Below are 10,097 nucleotides of genomic sequence, written 5' to 3' on the forward strand. Positions count from 1 at the left end.
TCTTCACAGGTGACACAGCCTGTCCCCTGGGGCAAAGAACCCAGTTGCAAGGCAGTCTTCCCTTGCAAGGACAACACTAAAAAGGAATATATGACATCATAGAAAAGCTTAGGTTGGAAGAGACCTTAAAGATCATCCAGTTCACCACTTCACAGGGTGAAGTCCCTCAAAGATAAGGAGGTTCTCAACCATAATAGTCTTTCAGTGACAGTCTGGTTGACTCAGTACCCCAGGCCTGTGCTAATTCGTGTTGTCTCCCCCCCACATATACAGCATGCTGCCAGTAACACAGCCATCTCCCTACCAAGAGCTGAGGGATCAGCTCCACCCAGCATCCACCAAAAGTATCTTTTTTTTTACCTGCTTTGGCAGAACCAGAACTCATGTATAGGTTCCTTTGTGGTGCAGATAAGCCTCCAATATGAATTGCCTTTCTAGAGGTAACATATTTGTGTTTTCAGGAACTGTTCCCACTGACTATGGAGTTCATGTCATCCATGATGCAAAAAATCAGCCTGTTGGAACGAAAAATAGATAAACAAGCACTAGAAATCCAACTGAAGGTAAAAGTTCTGGCCCTTATCAGGCCTGCTCTGTCTCCTGCTTTAACTGTTCAAGCCAGGGTAATGATACACTTAGACACAGTCTGGGCTGCAACAAGTTAATCCATAGCCTGCTCTGTTAATTAGATAAGTTACCCTTTGCAAAGCAGCAGAGCAGTCATATCTGCCCTTGACATGGAAGACTGAACAGCCCTTACTGCTCTGATCCTACTGTGACTTTATAAAGTAATGACTCTCAGCATCCTTTCACTAGACTCTTCCTTTTGCATTCTAAAAACAAAACAAAGCAACCAGTGACTTAGACATGTAAAGTAATCTTAGAACAGGTCTCTTTGTAATGCTGTTTAGAATAAATACTATTTAATTTAGAATAAATAGCAGTGGGTTGGGGTTTTTTTGGTGGTTTTGTTTTGTTTTCTAACAGATGGTGACAGAGATGCTGGTTTGGTTTCCGTATTTGCCACTAACAGGCCTGAGTATGAGCTAAATTCCTGTGCAGATGGAAGGAGAAGATAGGTTAGCAATGCTCCCAGTGTAATATTGGAGCAGTGTATTACATCCCACTCTCTGCTGAGTCACAAATTTTGTGACATTCTATGCCATTCTAACCCTTATTTTGCCCATCTGAGAGACATGTGCAATGCTGCCTCACTCAGCCAGGACTAATTGTGCAGACTGCCTCAAGATCCTGAATGCAGAGGAGCTTAACAAGGTCATTATTTGTTGTGATCTTGAAGGACAAGAAGATTGCTGAGCTTGAGGAGAAGATGAAGACTTTTCAGAAAGGAGAAGGTAAAAACTGTTTGACTCTTGGCACCTTTCTCCTACCCACATGAGAGTTACAGGGCTCCTGGTACTGCAGCAGAACTTGCTGCTTGGGGAACTTCCCTCTCAGCCACCCTTGCCTTAAAAGCCCATGAGCCTCTTCAGTGGGCAGTATCAGTTACACACATGGTGCTGTTTGCCAAGGTAGATCCTCACTTCATCAGTTGTTCTGCTTTTCTAGAGCAGCACCATACATTATTTCCTGACCTATTTTCTGTGTCTTACTAAGTTTCCATGAGCACAGAACAACCACAAACCTGAGGATGGCCAGAAAATAAATAAATAAATAACAATATACACCACAGAGTTCAAATAGGCTGGGGAAAAAAACAAAACAAAACAAACAGACAAACAAAAAAAACCAACCAGAGCCACTCGTAGCTAAGCAAAACCAAAAACTGACTTGCAGTTTCAAACAGCACTTACAGGTCCAGGCTCACTCATCCTGCAAGGCAACCTAATACTAAAATAAGCTCAGCTTTAAGCAAGTCACTGAAGCTCTTCTGCCCCTCAATTCTTTGGAATCCAGTAACTCTCCAGCTGAACTCAGAAACATTTCCTGTCATGGCTGAACTACCTTACTAGTGTACAGCTGTGCTGCAACTCTATTTCCTGAGCAGAGAACATAAATAAGCCTGTCAAACCACGGTTGTGTTTGGTACATCATCATGCACTGTGCCAACTATGAAGCCTAGGGTTTTGGATCCATCTTTGGTGGACACCTGCTGATTTTTGAATAGGTCTCTTAAAACCAAGCCAAGTAATTCTTGTACAACAGTGAACAGCACCGCTCACGTCAGCTTCTCACAGCATAAGACTTCAGCAGTGTTTTACAGGCTTGAGTTCACTGATGGTACAGGAAGACTGATGGGGCATCCACACTCTGTGAAGTGCGTTATCTGTAGCTCTTCTTTAAGGCTATGCATAATAAAAGCAGATCTTCCCTTTCAGGTGCTCCTGACTCATCCACAGCAGAGGATCTGGAAACTAGGTGCCTTCAGCTGCAGACCCAGGTCTGGGAGATGGAGGTGAGATGCCTGCTTTACTTGCCCCAAGCCATCTGCACATTAGGTGTGACATTGTTGCAGTCCCAGAGTGTCTGGTTCTTTTCAAGCTGCCACTGTGATGACCACAAACCCTCTCTTCACCCCTCTGAAAGAAAAGAACAGGCTGAGTGTGAACTACAGGGTAGTACATTATTATTATTTTATACACAGATATTTAAGCCTGTTGCAAGCCTCATCATTTTGATTTCCAGGACTGTGGAAGTAAGCTACACAGCTACTAGACTCTTGGGAGACTGCTGCAGATATCTTGGGAGATAACTACAGATTGTTTAAATCTTCCCTCCCTTTTGACTGCCTCTAGTAGAGCTGCTACTTCTGCTGTCAGTGAGATGGCAGCCAGCCAACCCCAAGACAAACCTTGTTCACCTCCACTTCTGCTTCTCACTATTGCAGCTAAGCACTCTCAGGCCTCTCTGTCTAGTTTCTAGCTCTGGTCTACAACACTGGCTTGTCCTTTCCTCTTACAGAGGTTTCTAAATGACTATGGTCTGATTTGGGTTGGAGACAGACATGAAGAGCCGGAAGACCTAGAGTCACTTAGAGATGATGAGCTGCTGGCAAAGAGGCTCTGGAAGCCAGGTAAATCATCAGTGCTCTTTGCTTAAGCAACTACTCTAGCTCCTGCTGCACGCTTAGGGAAGGTATGATGCTCCTTAGGGCAGATAAGCAGGTCATCAGAATTTGTGATCCTGTTTTGGGGTCTTCGTGTCAGTCCATCTCTGGGTTAGAAACATGGAACAGTTTAACAAGAGCTGGGACAAGCAGAGCACTGGTATTTTATATTCACCTATATTTTATAAACTTCATCTGGGGAAAAAGGAGAGATCCTGATGGCCCAGCCATTTGGAAGAATACCTTCACAGCAGCTGCTTCCTGAAGAGTTCACATACCCTGCATGTTTGAAGCTTGATTGCTCTAATAACACTGACGTAAAATGGGTGGAAAACAGAACCAAGTGCTTTGTGTATTTAGTAGCCATGGCAACTTACCTATATTATCTGGCTCCATCAGGGTATTGTTTGCCTTTCCTCCCCGCCACCATGTGAGTGATTTAACTGGGACCTGATTGTGCTGTATGGAGTCCAAGCATATTTGGCAAAGTGGTAATAGAGGGAAAAAAAAAGAATACTTCTTGGACTATATAACCATTGCTACTTCCTAACAACTGTGTAAATACTAGCTTGTTATTGAATCCCTTAGATGAATGAGGGGAGAAGACATGAAAAGCAGTAGAAATATTTTCATGGCTTTCATATTGCTTACCCTTTTCAAGGGAGATTCCCTCCCTCATTTAAAGCTTTTTTTCCGCTATCTTTATCAAATCTCAGAAAATCAGAACAGAAATACCAATGGCCTTACACTCTGCTTTCATTCTCTCTCCTCATTTCATTCTTCTGTCCCACTGTAACTCTTTCATGGCTTCACCCTACCACTCTCTTCAAACACTCTCTGCAGTGTCAGAGAATGAAAGAAAGAAATTTGCTGTAGTGAGAAATGCTGGTGGCTAAGAGTATGCAGCCACACTGACATTTCTTCAGCAAATCTGCCCTGGTCCATTTAGCCAGTTTAGATAACTCATTCTTTGTCCATGCATTTTGCAGCACCACATTAAGGGACAACACTTAAGAAATTACAACCAAAACCAAGTTGCTGAACAGCTGGGTGCACCTTAGCTAGTAGCTGCTGTGTCAGCATGTAGGTGTGGGCTGTTTCTCTGCTACCATGCCCTTGCAGTTTTGCACACACCTGTGTGGATCTGGCAGCCCTGAACCACAGCAGGATTGTTGCACTACACTTTGCAAAGGAAAGGTGACACATGAAGGGCAGCAGTGGTGGCCCCAGAATGTTGGGATGCAGAGGACAAACCTGCACAGAGGTGAAAGCTGCTCAGCTGGCATGTCCTTCCCCCTGTAACTCTGCTCTTTCTGCCACAGGTGAGGCAGTCATTTCCAAACACCAGATTGATTTTGATTTAATCTTGGAAAACGTGAGGAGTTTGAATGTGTTGGCTGGAGTCTCTCACATTGAGCGCACGCCCTGGGGAGCTCGGCTGAGGCAGCCAGAAGCCCTGCCTCTGACACTGTATCAGAATGGGATCATCATGTTCGATGGACCCTTTCGCTCCTATGAAGAGCTGTCTGCTCAGGTACAGAGAGGTTTGTGCAGGAGTCAGACATGAAGCCACCCTGCTGTGCTTCACTGCATATCAGGAAAGGGAACTTAGAAGAATGGGGCTAGTGAGTTCATCTCAGTCTCCCAAATGAGCAGCTAACCTGACCTCCAGCCTTCACATCCCACTGCCCTGCTGTGATGCCTCTGCTGTTCTGCAGTACAGCTGCAGAAGTCACAGTGCAAACTGTTGCCATTCACAATAAGTCTCCCTCCAACCCTGATTGAGTAGATAGAGCAGCAGTATTAAACACCAGCAAGCTAGGCTGGCAGCAGAGTCTTTGTCTTTTTTTTTTTTTTTTAAATTGTATGGAAACAGAAATGCTGAGGTACTGACAGGCTGACTCCTGTTCCTACCCCTGCCATCAGAACGGTCCCAAAGAATTGTTATCCATCAGAGATATGTGCTTTATATATATTTACATATGTATATATAAATGCCTTAAACCTGTTCTCAGCACACCTTTAAAAATCAACGAGTAGCAATATTTTTTGTATTGTTATTTTTTTTATGAAAGTGGGAATCTGCATGCAGAGGTTTTTTTGGTTTTTTTTGGTTGCACAGCAGTAATAATACAAACAGAAGCAGCCCAGGATATAAATATTGATCATCAGATAAATAGAAAATCGGAGGTGTGACCATGAATAAGCTGTCATTTTTTGTTTCAGCAATGCCTGCAGGACATTATGGATGGTTATTTCCCTTCAGAGTTGCAGGCACGCTACCCAGATGGAGTCTGTCTTCAGGTAAGCAGTGCAAAGTTCTGCTCTCATGATGTTTTCGGAAAAAATGACTCTCTTATTTCCCAATAAAGTTGTTCAGTTTTCTTTCTCTTTCACCAAACTGCATGTTCCTGTAACAAAATCTTGTTGAGGTTGTTGAGGTTTCTGAGCACAGCATACAAGCAGGGATGTTCTGTGCATGTGTGTATGGAAGTGGTGAGGAACACACCTGCCTGAGCCGTTACAGGATGTAAATGAGCAGTTGTACATCAGGGCTAAACAGTTTCTCTGCCTGGCTGAATCTTTGCTTGGATCAGGACTTCTGAGATCACCAATGGGCTTTGCAGAAGAGAGGTGGCATATGCAGCACCCAAAGAGCTGTGCAACAGCAACATCTCTACTAGTTCTCCCAGAAGAGATTCTAAATACAAATTGAATAAGTATATCTCACAGAGTTTGCAGAGAGTTTAATCTGCAATAATTTAAATGGGTTTGGTCACCTGCAGTCCTTTGGGGCCCAATTTCTTTTTAATTTATCAGGAAAAGCAAAAAGCCAAGGCTGAGTTTTCAGACAGAGAGCCTCAGAGAACTCTGATGTAGGTCTTTGAGTGCCTGTGAAATATTAAGTGCACAGAGGCAGAGGGGTGCACCTGCCACCACCAAGAAAGCAGGGCACACCTGCACAAAGAGGTCAGAACTGTGTGAGCTGGTAGGGGAGGTGGTTGGAAAACCAGATGGAGGAGCAGGGACTGTGCAGGGCTTTTGTGTATGTGGTTGCCTATAGCCACCTCATTGCCAACCACACCTACAGGCCACAGGACGGTACTGAAGCCCAGACAGAAAGGCTGACCCTGTTTATACTGTTTTTCCCACTGCTGGGGGCCTCAGTCTGGCACTGTCCATCTGTTGGAGTTGTCCATCAATTCCCACTGCAACTTCTGCAGTGCAGTATGAGTGACAATAAAACCCTCTCTGCTCCTGAACAGCTGCTTTCACATCACTGAGAATGTTTTCAGGCATGGAAATGGGCAGAAGAAAGGTCTGACTGGAGCACATTTCTTACAACTCGTGGAAAGGGGATGGCTGTCCAGTGTCTGTTGAGGCAATCAACTACTCTGAGGGCCGGACAGGCCAGGATCAGGCAGGATTTGCTTTGTTAGAGAACCTGGAGGAACTGGAGGTACATTTCATTGGGTTTGGACAGCTGGAGCAGCTCCCAGGGAAATACCTCTCAGTTTCATTTGGCATTTACTGCTCTAAGTTGATGTAGTTTATTGTTTTCTGATACAGTGAGCCTTGCTTATAGTAGTTGGCCTTAATCCAACAGGTCATTGACAAAAGAGATGTGGTCTTTCAGGAGAGAGACCTTCCTGGGAGTTTTCCTGGCCATGGCCAAGTTGTTGGCTATTCAAAACTAAGCAAGGTGGAGGAACCCACCAAGATCCCAGGTAAGTTCCTTCACCTGTCTTGAAAACACATCTCCCAAAGAGAACTGAAAGCTCACTGGGGCAGTCCAACTTGCAGGAAGTGAATGTGTGGGGTCTCAAAGAGGAAGGCAATGCTTCTGGGTTAAAGTTTCACCTTTCTCAGCATCAAAGGATGCCAAGGGAACCATGCATTCTTTGAATGAGGTCAGGCCTCATATTTCCTCATTTTGCTTCTGGGATCTAGCAGCCTGCATAAGCAAAGCTGAGATACTGTGACTGGCTGGAGAGCCAAATGTGCTCAGCCAGGGAGACCGAAGACAGTAGTACTATGCATACGTAACTAAATAACCTGTACACAAGTACTGCCCTCAGCAGCATCTTCATATTTATATACATTAACACTCCTGCTTATCTCAGGGACGTTCACAGAGAAGTTCCATTGTCCATGTGGGAAAAAAATAGCTGCCCAGAGACACCACACCAAAAGGAACTGACACAATTGCAAGATGAGCAATTTTCCAAGCCTGCAAGAACTGTCACAGTATCAGACCTTCCTGTTTGCAGCAGAGATAATGAGGTTTCTGCCTGTTGCAGACTGCAGGTGTGAGCTGCACAGTTGCTCGCTAGTTACAATGGTAATCACAGTTAGGGGGCCATAAAGTGGGACAAGCTGCAGCTGGGCACCAGGCACCAACATCTGCACAGCCAGGAGAGGGTAGAGTTCTCTGCCAGCTGTTCTGCTCCCTTTTCACTAGATCAGTTTATTCAAAAGAAAAATTCTGTATGTGCATGATCTTTTTGACATATTCCCTCTTCTATGACAGGGCCCAAACCCTTTCTGGAGGAGTTTTTGAACAAATATTCTAAGTTCTCAACGCACAGAGAAGCAATAGCCACCCAAGACACAGTCAGAGCAATACAGCAGGTACAGGTGAGCCCCAACAACAGCCCAAGGACCAGGTTGGCATGGTTCCCCAGGCTCAGTGCTCTGCACACAGCCACATCTCCTCCTTGTAACCTCCTCTTTCCTAAATGCTCCATCAGAGCACACAGACAGCACTGTGACACCTGCTCCAGGTCTGTTCTGGCTCTGGTTTGTGTCTGTGTGGAACAGGTAGTGATACTCACCTGATTTAGTTGCAGGACTCTGATGGGGTGCGAAGCAGCAAAGAAATCATGGTGGGGGTACCCGGGCTGCCTGCCCCACAGAGGTATGGGTACACACATTCCTGCCCATCAGCTCTCATCTCCTTCCGATTTCAGCACTGCAGGTTTTTTTTTTTTTTTTTTCCCCTGGGGTTTCTGCCCATTGATTTTAAACCTTGGAAATAACTAGGAAAAAGAAAAAAAAAAAAAAGCCAAATTTGGTCTTTTGGGGAGAACCTGACATCTTTAACAAAATTTCTGTTGGTCAGTTATGACTTGTACTTATAACTTATGGCATTTAAATACTTTTTCTGACAGTAAAGCAGGGCCTAAGAATTTAAAGCCACCTGAAGCTACATGGGAGAATCCCTCCAGGAAACTGATGTGCATGAGGGAGGTGACACAAACAGTACATTTTCACTCGGTCTTCTGGGCAGGGCAAAACCCAAATAGCTAATGAAAGAATCCCAAGCAGATTATTTTTATTCAAAAAAGTAGGACAGAGATCTTACCAGACAACCCTGATCTAAAATAATAACATAAAAAAGGTCAGCAATCCTCTTCTCAAGGCAGTTTTTAAGCAGTGAAAGCAAAGCAAGAGCTGGGCCTGTGGACCAGGCTAAGCCTTGCTCAGCTCAGGCACGTTCCCAGATGGGAAGCTCTCCCCAGTTCAGATGACCCCAGCACACCAGAGCCATCACTCCTTAGCTGAGACAGCTTTCTGACCTACAGGTTGGAGGCAACTGAAGAGGCTGATGCTTCTGCTCCTGAAGTCTGTACTCTCCGCATCAAATCTGAGAGTGGGGAGCAGATGTATGTTGTAAAGATGCTGTTCTCAGAGACAATAGGAGACCTGCGCCAACACCTTGCCTGTGCCAGGTAGGACTTCTGCACTCCTTCTCCACCCTGCTCCGTCCAGTTTCAGGAGAGGTTTTGCTGCTGTTCAGGGCCCTGGAGTCATGCTTGGAGCAGAGCAGCTTGCATTGAGCAGGGCTGGGTCCTGGGCACCCTCTGCTGCTTTGGCTCCTCTTAACACCAGAGCTGCACTCTAGCTGGCAGGGGTTTGCTCAGAGCACTTAATACACACATTTGACAGAAAACTGACACATCACATGGGATGTCTTTCATCCTCTCAAAACGGACAGTTCCTGTTCTCTGGGGGGATCCTTTTGGTCTTCACCCCTGTCACAGACTGTAGCCCGTGCTCTGCCCAAGCCCATGCTGAGCTCTCTGCTTCTGGGACGTAACAGCCTCCTTCTCACCACAACTGTGAAGCCTGGAACGGCTGCTCTGTGCCTGGCTGCATGCAGTTTGGGCAGGAAGCCCTTTTTTCTGCTTGGCCTGTGCTTGTGAAGCAGCTGCTCCCTCTGCTCTTAAGTAACTGCAATTGGATGAGCCACAGCATCTGCAAAACCTTGGGGGATGCTGTGCATAGGAAAAGATTGTGCTGTTCTTTCCTAGGGGTGGAGATTCCAACTCATATGAGATCATCAGTACCTTTCCCCAGAGGGTGTACATGGATGACTCCAGGAGCCTGCAGGAGTGTGGGCTGATCCCCAGTGCCTCCTTGCTGCTGCGGAGAAGAGACCCCTTCCTTCCAGAGGGGACAGGGCTGAAAACAGCCTAGCAATTCCTCTGCAGGAGGAAGGAGCTGCCTTGCACTGTCAGCTGAGTTACAACATCCCCTTGGCTGGGAAGAGAGCAGAGTTATCTTTCCAGATCTAGCTTCGTGGCACCGTTACCTGGGATGGAGAGCAAGGCTCCTCTGCCTTTAGCAGAGTGTGCCATATGCCAGCCCGTGTCCTGCTGTCCCCTGGGTGGTTGGGTGGGCTGCTATCACATGGATTTCTGTTAGCTCAAAGCAGAGGCTTGGTTTGTCACCTCTGCTGGAGGTTATACTGGCTGATGTCTGCTCAGGGAAGGCTGTGAGCCTTGTGCTGGTACCAGGACAGTTGCTTAGCTGCACTCTGGGATTCTCTACAGCAGCGGATATCTGGGCAGGGCAGACAAACAGCAAGGGTCAGCCTGCTTTCCACACAGCTGTTTTGCCTGGAGATTTTAACTGCATTTATACCACAAGAAAAACAGGCTCAGTTATACAGTCTTGAGCAATGGCCTTGGGCCATTGCAATACTGGGGCTGAGCCAGCCTCCACCCAGCCAGGAGATCCTGCTACT

At 46.0% G+C, this 10,097-nt stretch overlaps 1 protein-coding gene across 1 annotated transcript; it reads left to right on the forward strand.

Moving 5' to 3' along the window:
• The first annotated feature begins 61 nt into the window (after positions 1 to 61).
• On the forward strand, positions 62 to 9,746 carry UBXN11 (UBX domain protein 11). Its single transcript, XM_065744369.1, is given in 12 exon segments — positions 62 to 478; positions 480 to 563; positions 1,301 to 1,355; positions 2,340 to 2,416; positions 2,923 to 3,034; positions 4,390 to 4,601; positions 5,294 to 5,371; positions 6,675 to 6,795; positions 7,599 to 7,699; positions 7,918 to 7,985; positions 8,653 to 8,799; positions 9,382 to 9,746. Coding segments are annotated over 12 exon segments (1,278 nt in total). The 5' UTR covers positions 62 to 421; the 3' UTR covers positions 9,548 to 9,746.
• Positions 9,747 to 10,097: the final 351 nt, after the last annotated feature.

This window comes from Cyrtonyx montezumae, unplaced genomic scaffold, assembly GCF_038088225.1.
Source record: "Cyrtonyx montezumae isolate F1298 unplaced genomic scaffold, pur_monq_1.0 scaffold_31, whole genome shotgun sequence".
Lineage (NCBI taxonomy): Eukaryota > Metazoa > Chordata > Aves > Galliformes > Odontophoridae > Cyrtonyx > Cyrtonyx montezumae.